This window comes from Bubalus kerabau, chromosome 23 (assembly GCF_029407905.1).
Source record: "Bubalus kerabau isolate K-KA32 ecotype Philippines breed swamp buffalo chromosome 23, PCC_UOA_SB_1v2, whole genome shotgun sequence".
In the NCBI taxonomy this organism is placed as follows: domain Eukaryota; kingdom Metazoa; phylum Chordata; class Mammalia; order Artiodactyla; family Bovidae; genus Bubalus; species Bubalus kerabau.
This window is the reverse complement of record NC_073646.1, coordinates 38382570-38398957: the sequence shown is the minus strand read 5'-3', so window position 1 is coordinate 38398957 and position 16388 is coordinate 38382570. Positions and strand designations below refer to the sequence as shown.

Below are 16388 nucleotides of genomic sequence, written 5' to 3'. Positions count from 1 at the left end.
CCCGCTCCTCCAGTCGGCGCCCCCTCCCCTCCAAGCGTCCGTGCCCGCGCCCGGCGACTCTGACTCAGCGTCCCCAGAGGCGCGCGCGACGCTGCGAAACCTCGAGAAGGGCCCTTTGGGCTCTTTCTCCAGGTGCCTTCGCTCATGACGCACACGGCTTGGAGATGCTGCCCTCCGTTCAAGAAACGCTGAGGAGCCACCGTGTGCCCGGCGCTGGGCGGTGGACCCGAGAACTGTGTCCCTCCAGAGAGAAGGACCCAAGCGCAGGGGCCCGGGCGCAGGCGTTGGCACTGATGCCCTTCCTCTGGTTACCCTCTCTGCACCTGTTGCAAAATGAGGCTTATGTCCCTGGGCCCACAACGCTGTCAGAGGCCTTGCGACACTCAAGACAACCGCGATGAGAAGAGACCAGGCCGCTCCTTGGACACTCCTTGGCCCAAGCAGGCGCTTCTATCTGCCGTAACAGGAACAGAGCGAGTCTTTTCTGCTAGAAGGAGGCCAGTCTGGCTGACCTTAAAGGCTGGACACCCGCAGCCTGAATCCTGGTCCCAGCTGGGCCTCTCCCTCATCCTTGGCAAAAGAGCCCACCCAGAGAGAGGGAGTTGGGTGGGACTAGGGGAGTAGCTGCGGGGTCCCCAGGGGGTGAGGGGGACAGATTTGAGTGAGTCCCCTTAAGAAGGTTAAAAGTGCTAGACAGATGTCACTCACTGATGGGATCAGTCACCATTGTGGGGACAGATACCAGTAGACTTGGCATTCTCCCTGAGAGCTCTGTGACCTTGAGAAAGTCACATAACTGTCCTGGTGCCTCAATTCAGTTTTCTTTAAAATAAGAAAAATAAGACCCCATGAGACTGCAGTAAGGGTAAAACGAGTGAACACACAGAGCAGTGCGTGGACATTTGCTGTTGTTTGGTCACCAAGTCACATGTGACTCTTTGCAGCCCCACGGACTATAGCCCACCTGGCTCCTCTGTCCATGGGATTTCCCAGGCAAAAATACTGGAGTGGGTTGGGGTTTCCCAGGCAAAAATACTGGCCTGGGTTGCCATTTCCTTCTCCAGAGGATTGTCCCGTCCCAGAGATCTAACCTTCCTCTCCTGCGTTGGCAGGTGGATTCTTTACCACTGAGCCACAAAGGAAGTCTGTACTTGGAGTAGTTAAGTGCTCAATCAGTGCTGGCTGTCATCATGAGAAGTGCTTAAGGAATTGGGAGAATTTTGCTTGTCCACCAGGAATTGAGAAGAACATTGTGCTTGAGAAGAAAAGAATCTGTTAAGGTTTTACATTGTTTCAAATATTTAACTATTTCACACGATTCAAAAGTCTGGCTGTTAGTGGCTTTTAAAATGTACTAACTGCAGAACTTCCTTGGTGGTCCAATGGCTAAAACTCCAAGCTCCGGAGGCCCGGGTTTGACCCCTGGTCAGGGAACTAGACCCCACATGCCTCAACTAAGGGTTTGCATGCTGCAACTAAAGAAACCACATGCCGTGGTGTAGCCAAATACAATTTTTTTTAAATTAAAAAAATTAAACTGACAAACATGTTCTTTAAAAAAAATAAAATTTACTAACTGTATAAAAAGAATAATAACACTTATTACTTTTAAAAATGTGTAACATTACATCGGGTAACTTTACAGCAGCCAGAATCGCAGAAACCACCTGGAAAGGCCACCCTGAAGCTGATGTTGATCTGAGTCTTCTTTGTCTAATTTCTCACATGTATCACCTCTGCCGGAAACCTTCCTTCTTCTGGGCTTTCACAGCACCTGTCTTTTTTGAAGTGTTATTTTGATATTTATTTCTTTATTTTTGGCTGTGCTGGGTCTTCATTGCTGCGCGGCCTTCTCTCTCATTGTGGCGAGTGGGAGCTACTCTCTAGTTGCCGTGCACAGGCTTCTCACTGCGGTGCTTCTCTTGCTGCACAGCATGGGCTCTAGGTGCACAGGCTTCCGTGGTTACAGCAGGCAGGCTCAGAAGTTGTGGCGCGTGGGCTTGGTTGCCCCAGGCATGTGGGATCTTCCTGCACCAGGGATGGAACCCACGTCCCCTGCATTGCAAGGCAGATTCTTAACCACTGGACCATAGGGACGCCCCCCGCACCTATCTTGAAGTACATTCTTGTTGCTGAAAATTTTTCTAAAGCAGGTGTTTTGGTCTGTTGGCCCTAGCAAAATAGTATAATTAGACTTCCCTTTGGTAACAGAAGGGCAGCAGCCATAGTGTTCATTTTCCTACCACAAATCCTCATTGTCCTTTGCTGGAAATGTAACTGCGGGAAGTGGGGGCCCCTGATCTGATAAGTCACCCAGATCGACTCTGGAGAGGCTTTTGGGGTTAAATCCTATGGTAGTGTGGAGGGGGCAAAAGGGAGTTCAGGGTGATCTCTTTGTTGAATTCACCATGATTCCAGGCCTAGACCTCCACTCTGCCAGATTTTCTGTTGGAATTTTTTGACCTCAGCACACCCAGTCACCCTGTTGAAACTCACACGAGTCCTAGGGAGGATTTATTGATTCATCAGGGGGAAAGGTTCTTCATAGGGGTGGGACCCTTAGGACCAGCCCAACAGGTGAGGCAAAGGTAATCAGGGAGGGAGAGAGAGGAAGAGTGGGTTCTTGGTGACTCTCAAAAAGTCAGGCTGAGGCCCTGACCCACTCCATGCAGGGACCACTTCTGCAGACTGCTCATGCCCACCTGACTGAATATTTTGGGGCTCCCTGTATTCTCTGTAGTGTCCCAGCTGATCCTGCCCTATGGGTTCATACAGGGTACAAATTTATACATTTGATTATGCTCTGAATTGTATCCCTTGAGAAATTCATATGTCAAGGCATAGCCCCCAAAGTGACTGTATTTGGAGACAGCACCTTTAAAGAAGCAGTTAAGGCTAAATGTGGTCATAAGGGTGGGGGCCTAATCCAATATGATTAGTATCCTTATAAGAAGAGGAACAAACACCAGAGATTGATCTCCTGAGAGAGCACACAGTGAGATGATGCCACCACAAGCCAAGAGAAGAGGCCTCAGAATGAAATCTACCTTGGTGGCACCTTGATCTTGAACTTCTCAGTTGCCAGAACTATGAGAAATAAAGTTCTGTTGGGTAAGCCACCCAGTCTGGGATGGTTTGTAGTGGCAGCTTAAGGAGACTAAGACAACATCCAATGGGCAACAGGAATACATTGGTAAAGAAAGACAGGAAGGCAGCTTTCCGTCTAGGAGGGAAAAACAGGTGATAAATGAGTAAATAAGAAATATCAGATTATAAGGAAAATTCCAGTATAATGAGAGATTGGGGGGGGTGTGATGGTTTTCTTATTGGGCCTTTCGCCTCTCTGAGGAGATGGCATTTGAGCTCATCAAGGATGACAAGCAGCCTGCTTTATGCCTTTGAGGGAAGAATATTTCAGGCAGAAGAATCAGCTGCCAAGGTCCTAGGTGCGCAGGGTGCACAGCAAGGCCATTGTGGCTGGAACATGAAGAATAAGGTTGAAAGGTGCACAGGGCCAGGGGCTGAGGATAAGCTGAAACGGTTACCCTTTGGAGGGTTTTAAGCAGAGGAGGGGTATAAGTTATTAATATATGATAGAGATGAAGTTGACACTGTCCCCAACTGCTAATTCAGGAGACAGACAAGAAAACAGGCAAAAATCATAGCAGCATGATGGGTACTTTTAAAGGAGAAGCTAAGGCCATGGGAAAGTGTAGGAATTCCGCCAGTGTTATCACTGACCTAACTCTAGGTCTTTATCAAATGCAATTAAACTGAAACTTATCAAAGGATTTGTCTACAGCTGCTTCTTTCTTGATCTACGACCCCCCCCCCCCCCACCGCAAACAATATTAAATGACCTTGGTTAGCACATTGGTTCTAGCCCTTAGATTTTTCGACTTTCCCCAACTTTGGACCTCCTACCTTTTGGGGGTGGTGGTGGTAGGAGCAGAGAGGATTTTGCTTGCAAGTGGGCAACTTCTTTTATGGGGGAAGGAGTGTTCTAACTCACTTTATATCTCCTGGGGCAGAAATAATTGGCACTAAGTACCAATGCATCTATTTACAATCCCAGGCGCTTCAGCTGAGGCTTGTTCTTGAGAGGCAACATTAAACAAAAGCAAGAAGTATGTCTCTGAATAGGATATCTTACAGGAATTGCAAGCTCTATTTATTACCAGGTGTGAAATGTATCCGTCTGAGAAGGGAACACAAAGATTTTGGTGAGCTAATGATGATGGGGGGGGGGGGACGTTGGGGGTCACGGGGAAGTACTGTCAAAAAAAGGAGGTGGAGCCAGGTCATGGAGCAGGTGGGGGTCGGTCAGGTCATCGCTTGGCGCTCTGTCCATCTAACACGCTAACCACACGTTTCCAGGAATAGCTCATCATTCAACCACTCTCAAAGATGGGAGTCTATAGGTGAGATCCGACGGTACGTTTTTCTTCCAGGACCTTTAAGTCCAGCCCACGCCAGGGCACCAGGGCATCAGGGCCTTCACTCCCTGTCATCATTGCTCTGGTCCAAGGTCTGCGCTCTAGCCTCAGGGTGATGGAGCTGCAGCAACTGACCAGGCCGGCCACCTCCAGGCAGAACACCTGGGCTGCCCTATGCTTCCAGGGTTTCCGTCCGTCCTCAGCCTTCGTCCTTCCCAAAGACCCTCCTTACCTCCTCCCCCTCCCCGGACTCAGAAGGACCCCCAGGACGCCGGCGAAGGAGAAAACCCCGCCCAGCCTGCTACGTTGGAGGTGGCCTCTTCCCGGGCCCGTCCGCCGCCTGCTAAGGGTGCCCCCACCGCCCTCGCTGCAGCGCCCCCCGCAAGCGTTCCTCCTCCCCACCTTCCTGGCTCCGGAGAAGACATTCAGGGCAGAAAGAGCCCAGAGACGCCGGTCACCTGCCTGCCCCTCCCTCCCGGGCCGGCAGCCCCGCCCCAGCGGACGCAGGCTTAAAAGCGCCCGGCCGAGCCCACCCGGGCGTGACGCCCCTCCCCGCTCCCGCCGCCCGCCCAAGCCGCACCCACTGGAGGGCGGTGCGCCCGGGCCTAGTCCTCGGGCGGCCGGCGCAGCGGCTTTAAGCGGGGGCGGGACTGCGCGGCGCGCGGCGCGACGGAGACCGGGACTCGGCCGGAGGCCTCTGCGGGCCGGGGCTGCGGGCGGCCGGCCGCCGAGGTCGGGGTAAGTGCGGGGACCAGGGCGGGGCTGCGCCAGAGGGCGGCGGAACTGCCCCGGGAGGCGCGCGCGCGGCGGCGGCGGCTCGGGCGTGAGGAGGCCTCTGCGGGCGCGGCGGCCCGCGGAGCGACGGAGAGAGGCTCCGAGCGCCCTTGGAGTCCTCCCGCACCCCCTACCCCTCCACGCCGGGGCTCAGGCAGGGCGGCGTGGCCGGCCGGGGAGCGGGGCGGGCAGAGCGCGGGAGGGCGGAGGGCGAGCGGCGCGGGGATTGGCCCTCGGCGCCCGCCGTAGCCCGGCGCTGGGAGGCGGGCAGCGGGCGTCCGGGGACGGCGACCCACGGAGCGGAGCCGCGGGGCCGTTTGAGGCCGGGGCGATAGGAGGGCGGGCTTGGGGGGTCCCCGTGTCCTCCCTGCACCCCCGGGCCGGCCGGGCCGCTCTCGGCCTGCACGCAGGCGCCTGGCTCGCCCCGGCTGGGCGCACGGAGCGAAGGTAGCGGCGTCGACAGCGCCCCTTCTGGCCCGGCGGGGCGGGGCGGGGCCGTTTGTCGCGAGAGGGCGCGGCGGCTGGGGGGGTCCCCCCCCACACCCCGAAACACCCCCCACTCCGACCCCCAGCCCCGAACGTGGGCCGGGACGCGGCGGCGGGACCCAAGCCAGGCTCGGACCCTCGGCCTCCCGCTCTTGGAGCTGCTCTCCGACCCTCAAGGCGGGGATGGGAGGTCTTCCCCTCAGGGGCGCCCCCCAACTCTGGGCCCGGGCAGAGAGCGAGCCTGGCCCCTCGGGGTCCCGGGAAATGGGAGAGTTTGATGCCTTCGGTGAAAAAAGGGGGGGGGGGATTCGAGCCTTCTAAAAAGATTAGGCACGCCTCCCCCGTTCCCCGAAGTTTCTTGGGCAAGGGGAGGCCGTGACCCCGAGTCTCGGGTCCCCCCGGGGTTGGGGTTCGAGGTGGGGAGGGAAGCCCGAAGTCGGGTCTCGTCTAGCGCGGCCGGCGGGATCCCCTCCATTTGGTTCCGTTTAGTGCCTTCTCCTGCCTGGAGCCGGCGGGCCGGAAGGGGCTCTCTCTTGGTCTCCGGAGGCGGGGGGATGGTCCCCATCGCTTGAGGGGCGCAGAAGTGGGAGCTGCAGGGAAGCTTAAGCCAGGAGGCAGGGCCGTGGAAGGGCCTGCAGAGGAGTTCGGTGGTGTGTTTGTTGAAGGAAGAAAGAAAATCGAGTCCTGAAACTGCGCCTTCGTGCAGAGTGAAACGAGCCGGGTATTCACGCAGGGAGGATGGATAAAAGCAGCTGGACCAGGTTTTCTTAGTAAGGGGTCTTAGTACAGGAACCAGGTCTCTTGTTTTTCCACCTGGAGTTGCAGTGCTAAACGTGTGGTCATCCACATCTGTTTCCAACTCACTGAGATGGTTTTTGGAAGTACCTGTGCATTCATCCCAGGAGTGTTTCCTGAGTGCCTGATGTGTGCCCAGGTGGGAACAAAATTTACAGCTTCCCAGGGCTCGTCTCTGCCTGGTGCTTGGGAGTCCACCTTTGGTACCTGCTGATTTTAGTGCACAGTGAAGTTTGGGTCACCCAATGCAGAGAGAGTCCAACCACAGTCAGCCAGCCGCATCCAGCCTGGTGGCTACTCTTATACAGCACAAAAACTGAAAATGGTTTTTACAGTTTTTTTTTTTTTTTTTTAATAGTTGGAGGGGCATCAAAAGAGGAATAATGTCTCATGGTACAATTAAAGTGAGATTCAAATTTCAGTGTCCATAAGTCAAGGTTTATGAGTTACAGCCATGCTCATTTATTTGTAAGTTGTCTGTGGCTGTTTTGTGGCTATAGCAGAACTCAAGAGTTGTGACAGAGCACAGAATCCAAAATATTTACTATCTGGCTCTTTCCAGAGAGTTTGCTGACCCCTTGCCCAGGAAAAGATGGACATACTCTAGGAAAGAAAAGCATCTGTGTATAAAAGTCGTGTTTAGAAATGAATATAATGGACTTTTACTTTCCAAAAAAAGCAGAGGGAGTCATGTTGTTTTCTGAACTAATGGCAAAGTATTTAGATTAATACAGGCATTTAGGTAAGATTTTCCTAGAGACTGTGAATTTGTGCCCTCAATAAGTTAGCTAATCATGTGCTTCTTTTTGTAGGCTGGGCAAACTCATGGACATGATACCTTTCTCTTGAGAAACAAACTAACTCAAAAGAAAAATGGCATTTGTTGCAACACAAGGGGCCACGGTGGTTGACCAAACCACTCTGATGAAAAAATATCTTCAGTTTGTGGCAGCTCTCACGGATGTAAACACACGTGAGTTGATCCTTTTTGTTATTAAGAAATGTGTTGATGTGACAGCTTCATCTCCGTTTAGGTGATGCCCACACTCAGAGAAGTAGTAACGTTAACTTTTATCCGAACTTCCCCTTTCTCTGCCTTGTGGAGAAGCAAAGTGATGAGCATTACTGGCTGGAGCTCCAAAGAGGCGCGCGTGCGCGTGTGTGTGTGTGTGTGTGTGTGTGTTTCCTAGTCTGTGCATGCACACGTGTGTCTGGGAGTATGAATGCATGCGACTGGTTGTAGGGAACTAGTTATGTGCCTGCTTTTGGACTATGACAGTTAAACTGATAAGATCTGATTGCTTCTCTTAAATTATTAAATCCAGTAATTTTTAGGAACACCCTTAACATAATTTCAATTACCTGATCATTTGTTTTGTTATTTACAGCTGATGAAACAAAGTTAAAAATGATGCAGGAAGTTAGTGAAAATTTCGAGGTATGAGCTTTATATTTTTATACCTTTTCATTTTGAGATAAATACATGTGCTTTCCTACAGTTCCCTTGTTAAGTCTTTTCACCAGTCACCTAAAAGTTATATTCTTTGTTAATGTAATGTGTTGTATTTCAAAATTGAAATTTGAAAATCTGTACAAGTGTTGTCCACTGTCTTCACACTAGTGATAGTGAGTCCCAAACAGTGTTGAGGAATGTTGTTTTGTTTAGGTATTTGGCCTTTTTTTCACTTTTCAAATACCGTATACCTCTTCTGCTGTTGCTATGGCTGCTAAGTCGCCTCAGTCGTGTCCGACTCTGTGCGACCCCATAGACAGCAGCCCACCAGGCTCCGCCGTCCCTGGGATTCTCCACTGGAGTGGGGTGCCATTTCCTTCTCCAACGCATGAAAGTGAAAGTGAAGTTGCTCAGTGGTGTCTGACCCTCAGCGACCCCATGGACTGCAGCCCACCAGGCCCCTCTATCCATGGGAGTTTCCAGGCAAGAGTACTGGAGTGGGGTGCCATTGCCTTCTCCGATACCTCTTCTAGGCGTATGCTTTCAGAATACACTCAGACTTGTGTTGTAGATTTGCTACGTTAGGTAATGGATGGTATGTTACTGTGTGGAATGAGTGCTGGCTTTCAGTTTTGGCTCTCCTGTTTACAACTTCTCTGAGACTCGGTTTCTCTCTTTTGGGTCTTACATTCTACAGTTTTATATTTTACATTCGTCGCTCAGATTCTCTTCGTTTTTCTTCAGTCTTTTCCCTCTTTGTTCTCTGATCTGTCCTCAGATTCAATGGCTGTTTTTCTGTCATCTCCAGTCTCTGTGATGCTATTTTAAAATTTCAGTTTATTGGTATTTTTTAATTTAAAAATTTTAGTCACTGTACTTTCTATAATTTCCATTTGCTTTTTCTTTAAATGTCACTTCTCTGCAGAGATTCCTCATTTTCATTTATTGAGACCATCATATTTATTATAGCAACTGCTTTGAAGTCTGCTAAATATCAAATTTGGGCTGTATTAAGGTTGATTTCTGTTGACTCGAGGTCACGTTACCTTGCTTCCTTGCATGTCTGGTAGGTTTGATTGTAAACCAGACGTTGTGAAACGTAGGGACCCTCGGTTCTGTCAGCTCCCTTGGAAGAGTTGATATTTGTACTGTAGTCAGCGGCGCAGGTGCTGGCCGATCTCCGTGAACTTGTCGAGGTTTGGTTTTACGCTGTGCTCGAGGGTCTGTGGGAAGCCCAAGGGGTTTCCCAAGTCCCTCTGACTTGGTAGGCTTCAACCTCTGAACCCCGTCTCGGTGTGGCTCTCACTGATTTTAGACTCTGTTGGGTTGGGTAAACTAGACCTTCCTCGGGGGCGTGGTCCTTTGTCAGCTGAGTGTCTGAAGTGTCTCCAGGTGTTAAGGTCTTTGCACTGGGTCGAGGCCGGACCCCCAGTATCCTCTAATGTTGCTAGACCTCTGATGTCTCTTCATTTCTCAGTCCTCAAGCCCGCACTCCCTGGCAAGCCTCAGGCAGTCTTACCTTCCCTCACCAGAAGTACAGCCCAGTGCTCTGTCCAAAACTCTGGGGAGACCATCCACACCCCCATTCTGTAGTTCCTTCTCCTCTGGGGCTTTGCCCTGCAGATTCCAGCCACTTTGGCTGCTGCAAACTCGCTGTTTGCTCTTCAACTCAGCAGGACCACGGTGCTTACCCTGGGCTCTGGCCTCCTGAGCCCAGTCGGGAAATGGGACCCAGGCAGAGAGTCGAGGTGGGGCGCGGCTGGTGAGTTCCCCTCTTCTGGAGATCACGGCCTTGCTCCGCCTCTGTTCCAGCGCCCAAAACTGTTATCTGTATTTTGTCCTACTTGACGGTTAGTCTGGTGCCAGTCAGTCTCACAGGCCAAAGAGAGAGTCACTTTCTTGTTTTTAATGTGGGGATGGGAAAACCTTTCTCACAGAGCTAATATGATTATTAAGAACAAAATGTTTCCTAGCCTCTGTCATTTGAATCACTAAACACGAGATGAATATTAGTGGGATTGAATCTGATACCTTCCTATCTATAGTAACGGATGGTATTTTTCTTTGGTAGGGGAATTGTTTGGTTTTGTTCTGTGTTAAATAGATGTTTTTAAGAACTTGTTGCCTTGTACTGAAGTAGGAAAAAAAAAATCCTGAGATATTTAGAGATTGAACGAAAGAGCTTTCTCTTCCACTATTAGTGCAAACTGTTTAAAAAAAAAAAACACTGAAAACAGAGGTGGGAGTAGAACAGGAAAGGCTTGCATTCTGCATTCTGTGGACAGAACCACAGCCCTCGGAGGTTACCTGAGAGGCTGGGATCACGGCGCTGCCTGCGATGCTGCAGGAGTGGCAGGTGGGCCGGCCTGATGGGCGCAGGGGGCTCTTCCAGGGAAGTGTCTCATCCCTTCCTCTCCCGTTGGCAAGAGTCTGGCAGTTAGCAAGTCAGTTCCCACTTTGGTCTCAGATGCATCGATTAAATTAGCAGAATGAAAAGCACTTGGGGCTTTTCCAAATAATGCTTTTTGAAATCTATCTGATAGACATTTAGCTCAAATGAAATTCAGATGACTGAGTCCTTCGAAGAATGAAATACTTGGAATGACCATCAGAAAGTAATTCTAAATTACCACCACTCCTATCCCAGAACTAAATATTTAAGTGAAATGAAGACTTCGCAAGAGTTTGAGGAATCTTAGAAATTCTTTTCATTAACCACTTAGGGATAAGATTCCAAGCAAACTAAGCATCATAGGGGCCGTCTCTCCTAACAGAAAATAGAGAAACATTCAAGTTAGAAATCACGGAGGACATTCCTGTGGATCGAAAAGCTGTGGGCTGGGTTGAAATCCTGGCATAACTGAGCAACCTGTTGCATCTGTCCTGTGGGAGGAATTTGACACTCAAGATGCTTTGAAGCCTGTGGAATCTGGATGCCGAGGGCTGACGGGTAGATGACCTGGCTTTCTTGATAACCTCGATAACGTTCCAACTTGACTCTTACCCTCTTTTCCTTGAAATCCTTGAGTGGGGGTGTTTCATAAAAGTTAGATGTTGGGGGTGAAAAGTGACAAGCACAGTTCTTGTCCCCCGTGGATTTGCAGACTGCTGGGGGAGGGGCTGCCAGCTCCTGGGGGTGCCCCCTTGCCCAGCGTGCTGCGGGCTCAGAGCCCCTGGAGTTGAACTTGACCCTGGGAGACCAGTGCTCGGGTGTGTATTCCAGGAACAGCAGCTCGCTCTTTGTTCCTATGGTGAAACACAGTTTTCTGGGTTTTGCCTGTATTTCCTCCTCCTCAGATTCCTCAGGCAGCAGACAACCCTGGACCTGTGTCCTCTCCCATATCAGTATCTGCAGCGCCAGACACGTTTAGTTGCAACCCATGGGCTTCTCAGACTCACGATAGTAAAAGTTCAGTGCCTCCCTCTTGTACTACCATCCCTGCCATGTGGAAACTTTAAAAAGTTCTCATCAATTTGTGCCTTCGCGTGTGCTTTTCTTAGAACCTTTCCCACTTTGTCCCGTGGTTGACCCCTGCTGGCCTCTTAGGGTTTCTTAGCCACATCCCTTCGGAGGGTGTTCTCTGCCGCTGGTTCCAGATTCCAGTTAGTTAGGTTAGGTTCCCTTAGTTGCCAGCCCAGCGCTTTCCCCATCATAATTCCGTGTTATCAGATCGTTTCTTGATTACCTGTCTTCTCCACCACACTGCTGCCTCCCCCGACTCCAAGGACATGAACTCTGTCTACCTTCTTCCTCGTTTTATCCCTGTTGAGCATGTGATAGGAGCGTGTGTTGAATGTGCAGGTGAGGCCTCCAAGGGGAAGAGGGAAGAGCACTTAGGTGTTAAATACTCGTAAGTGGAATCCACTTTCCAAAGCTTTGTGACTCTGACAGTCAGCAAGCTCTGAGCTTTTTTTTTTTTTTTTTAATCTATGAAATGGACAGAATACTTAAGAGAGTCATGGTGAGGAGTGAGTGAGAAAGAGTAAAAGGCACAGGGCACAGTGTTCATGAAGCAAGCACTGTAAATAATAATGAAGCTGTAAATAATAGCGGAGGGACGTTGAGCATTTACCATAGGCAGTGTGGAAAGCTTTACGTGTACCAGCTCGTGTAGTCTGCACATGGTTACGTAAGGCAGGGGAGAGTAGCCTCTTCGCAGGTGGGGCCACTGAGGCCCAGGAGGTCAGGTGCTTGTCCCAGGTTTATACTCGCTGAGTGGGGTCCGGGCCCTGCCCTGGTCGCCATCTGACTGCACGGTCTCCAGACCGCAGTTTCATTTCCTAGTTTCCTTTTAACACCCGTGATGTTCATCTAACTCATATCAACCTAACTGATAAGCTGGAGTTTTAGATTTTAGTGTGGTCAAGCTCCTCATTCTCCAGATGAAGAGATTCAGATCAAGTCTCCTTAGAGGGTGGCAAAGTCAGCCCCTACAGGCTCTGAAGTGAACGTTCTCCACAGCATCAGCTTTTCTAGGCTGAGCACTAAATGTTAGCATTTAGTTCTCTTGAAGTGGATTTCAGAAGCAGCAGTCAGCTTATTTCAAACGATGTTATCATTAAAGCATCTGAAAGTTTTAAAAATTGCTAGCAGCTCTCCCAGAATGTCTCTTGAGATGATGGTGACATGTGAATTTACAGTGGAACTATCCGTACACAGACCTTAACGGCGTTCTCTTTTCTTCCTGCGTGATTAGAATGTGACCTCCTCTCCTCAGTATTCCACGTTCCTGGAACATATCATCCCTCGGTTCCTTACGTTTCTTCAAGATGGAGAAGTTCAGTTTCTTCAGGAGAAACCAGCCCAGGTAAGCTGTTCAGGAGAACAATGTCCTGCTGCAGGGGCCCCAGCCCTTGTGAGGGAAAACAACTCAAACACCTAAGCTGCCCTTAGAAATGAGAGCGGTGTTGCCAGATAAGGGTCCCTTTGTCCAAGGCCATCGCCTCCTCAGGTAGCTGTCTTGGTTTTATTTCCTCGCGGCCATCTCTCTGACTGTTTAACCTCTCCACACGTGGTGGCCGGCGCGCATGCGTGGGCTGCGTGTTGTAAGTTCACCCGTGTGTACAAGTGGGGGGAGAATTTCACGACCCCCCGCACGCCTGGTGCCCAGCTCTAGCCTCACACTGTTTTCAGTTCCTGTAACTCTGCCTGGTTTTCTCTATACCCCCTCATCCTCTTTGCACCTCCCACACACACTTTGACCTTGATCATTTTAAAACAGCCCCGTCATCTTTTTTTTTTCTATAAATGTTTCAGCTTGTATCTCTTGAAAAATTTTTAAAATTACCACAGCACCAGTGAAAGTGAACTGCTGAATGAAACATTCTTGTGTGGTGACAGCTCAAGATGTCCCTCTGAGTTCCGTTCAAGTCCTTAGTTCTGTAGACAAAATCACGAAAGCCTGGCACAGCCTGCGATACGATCAGTGGTTCGGTCCGAGGTAACTGGAGAGCTCGTCCCAGGAGCTGAACTGAGATCATGCAGGGAGATGGCCAGTGAAGTTGCGTTGGTGTTCTGGTCTTTTTGTCTTAAATTCACACCCGCTGCCTTCGTGTCCTTCTCCTGGCAGTGGTGACGAGGTGTGAAAGAAAATTTTGGCTTACTTGACTTGGTACACAGCTACGGAAATACAGAAAATGCCAGTTTGTAGTACATGCTTTGGATTACATTTAAATAATTTACGGGACTGTTTGTAAAATGGGCTCCATCTTGTAGCATGGTGGCTCCCAGTGCTGGGTGCAGGCGTGTGTGACGCTTGTGGGATGCAAAATATTATCTTGGAACTCTTGGAAGGGTTTTGTATTTATGCCTTTGTTTCTCTTCAACAGCAACTGCGGAAGCTTGTTCTTGAAATAATTCATAGAATACCAACCAACGAGCATCTTCGTCCTCATACAAAAAATGTTTTGTCTGTGATGTTTCGCTTTTTAGAGGTAACTTTTGAGAATTCTTTTTATTTAGCCACTTTGAAAGCTTTTAATGATTTTCTTACAGTAAAATCCTGTCTGTAAGCAACCGGTTTCTCTTTCAGTACAATTTTGTTTCACAAATAGAAATTTTCTTAACTGCATGTTTTCTCCCACTTTGCCAACCAGATTCTTAAGAAAGATTATTAAGTGAAGATCTTCCTTGGGGTCAGCGGGGGCTTGACTCGACACAGTGGGTGGTGGCTGGCGGACTCTGAGCTCGGGGGCTGGCCTTGCGCCTCTGTGCTTGTGTGTCTGGTGCAGTAGGTGCACGGTTGACATGAAGAGCTGCTCAGGTTCTTGGGTTAATCCACGTGGTGCCTGCTAAGCTAGCTTCTGGAATCGTTTTCTTGCTGCCCTCAGTCTTGACGTGTTTAGCATTCCATCGCGCTTCTGGGCCCCTTGGGAAGGTGAGCTCGGGAGGGCGTCACGCTGGTCTCAGGTCTTGGCTCTGTCGTGTGTTGGCTCTGCCACACCAGCCTTGCTCCTCTTGCCCTGAGCCTTAGCTGCCTCTGCCAGGATGTGGACGACACCCCAACTCCCGTGATGTGTGTCGTGTTAGCACAGGGTCCAGTGCACGCGGGTGCTCAGCTATTATTCTTCTGGCAATCTGTGCAAGCAGTGAGACGTGTCTGTGGTTAAGGCCTTGATTTGTAGTGTGACTTGCTGGTTACTCATTTGTTGACTCTGGCAGAACCTGCCGGTGGGGTACCTTCAGATGGTCCACCAGAGGCCACGAACACGTCCTGTCTGGGTCAGCTGTGTTCTGTGGGTTTATCAGTTTTCTGCAAATCACATCTAAGTGGGTTGATGGAGGGTGTATATGCAAAAAATGCTGAGGAAATACTCTTTAATCTTTTTAGTAAGATAAGATTTCAGTAATATAACTCTTCTAAATGCTTTTTATTTTAAGACGGAAAATGAAGAAAACGTTCTTATTTGTCTAAGAATCATTATTGAACTACACAAACAGTTCAGGCCGCCCATCACCCAGGAAGTAAGTGCTTATTCTGATGGCATTTATGAAGTGTACTGACAGATTCCTTCTGCTGTGTGAATTTTTCGCTCTGAATTTCCTTTCTTCTTTTTCCCACCTTACGTGTCTGTCTGTTTTATAATTAATTCTACTGTGGATAACATATCACATCCTGGTTGTTTCCCTTCACTTTATATGTATGTGTTTTCCCAATCATAAAGAATGTTTTGTAAAGTTGATTTGTAATGGGTATATAATAATCTTTTACAGTTTTGGCTATTTGGGGCATTTCACAGTTTTATTTTACGACCGTAACCTAGTACTTGTTTGTAGTTTAATTACTTTGTAGACTGAGTTTGTGGCAGTGGGCCCCCAGGGCACAGGTGTCTCGTGTGACGCCCCTGTGCTGGGTTGCCCCGCTGGTGTGCAGAGGGCTTCAGCAGCTTGGGAGCCTCGCTGCAAGGGAGTCTCCCTGGCTCACGCACTCCAGCTTGTGCTGTTGCTACTTTTTGAAAGACCAGAAGTGGCATTTATTATCATTTCATTCCTTTGCTCTCCCTGAATTAGAAAACTTGTTTTCGGTTTATCAGTCTTTGTCTCTTTTTCTTTTTTTGATCTGTGTGTTCACATTCATCGCCTATTTGTATCTTGAGTCTGGCATTTTTCTTGCCTATTTCATGAGATCTTATATTTGAAGACTATTGATATTTTTCTTACTGTAAGCATTTTCTGAAAATGGTTACAGAAAATCTGTATTTGCATTACAAATATCTTTATATTGTCTTTTTTTTTTTTTAGATTCATCATTTTTTGGATTTTGTGAAACAGATTTACAAGGAGCTTCCAAAAGTAGTGGTATGGTTTTTTTATATTATTTTGAACTTATCATTTATATTTATGCCTTCCTTATTCCAAAGGGTTGAAAGAATAATTGGAGGGGTGCTAATTTTATAAGGAGGAATGTTTCGTTTAGTCAAAATCTAGGTTGATAAATTGTTGCTGTTCAGTTGCTAAGTCGTGTCCAACGCTTGTGGCCTCATGGACTGCAGCATGCCTGGCTCCCCCATCCTTCACCATCTCCCAGATAGCGATTGATAAATTAGCCACTTCAAAAAAAGAGTCCTTTTGGTTTCATTGTTTAAATACTGCATTTTTACATAAAGCAGTCTATTCTTAAAGAAGTTTTGTATTACAAAAAGGAAAACAAATTGTTCATAATTATCTTTTGACTTGTAAGCAGCCATTGACATTGCTGTTTCGACTTTCGCTGTGTGCTTTGCAGAGATGGTTTGCACTCATAGTCTTGAAGCTTTTGGGGGAGTGGTGTATACTTGCGGCGCTTTTCTTTGTCATTAAAATTTTTCCGTATCTTGAAAGAACTGTTTCCGAGCAGGGCCACCCGTGTTAAAGTGTGTGGAGTGGAAGAGGGGCGCCCCTCGCTCCCCGCCCCCCGCCACCGCAAGGACTCGCCGTCACAGCAGGGGGCGTCCTCCAGGGCCCT

General features: G+C 49.1%; 1 protein-coding gene, 1 long non-coding RNA gene and 1 other non-coding gene across 7 annotated transcripts in view; 2 read left to right on the top strand and 1 right to left on the bottom strand.

The window, feature by feature from the left end:
- Positions 1-1705: 1705 nt before the first annotated feature.
- On the bottom strand, positions 1706-4927 carry LOC129637579 (uncharacterized). The gene is made up of 2 exons (XR_008707534.1): positions 4839-4927; positions 1706-2055 (listed from the first exon to the last, which is right to left on the bottom strand). It is a non-coding gene; the product is annotated as an uncharacterized LOC129637579 (long non-coding RNA).
- A 67-nt stretch (positions 4928-4994) lies between these two features.
- TRRAP (transformation/transcription domain associated protein) overlaps positions 4995-16388 on the top strand; it is a 90365-nt gene continuing 78971 nt past the window's right edge. For all 5 annotated transcript variants that reach the window (XM_055562505.1, XM_055562506.1, XM_055562504.1 and 2 more), the window contains exons 1-7: positions 4995-5174; positions 7304-7464; positions 7880-7929; positions 12642-12752; positions 13774-13878; positions 14825-14908; positions 15686-15742. In XM_055562505.1, coding sequence (XP_055418480.1) covers positions 7365-7464; positions 7880-7929; positions 12642-12752; positions 13774-13878; positions 14825-14908; positions 15686-15742 — 507 coding nt within the window. In that variant the 5' untranslated portion in view covers positions 4995-5174; positions 7304-7364. The remainder of the gene's footprint in view (positions 5175-7303; positions 7465-7879; positions 7930-12641; positions 12753-13773; positions 13879-14824; positions 14909-15685; positions 15743-16388) is intronic.
- LOC129638289 (small nucleolar RNA ZL1) lies at positions 7593-7796 on the top strand. The gene has a single exon (XR_008707790.1). It is a non-coding gene; the product is annotated as a small nucleolar RNA ZL1 (small nucleolar RNA).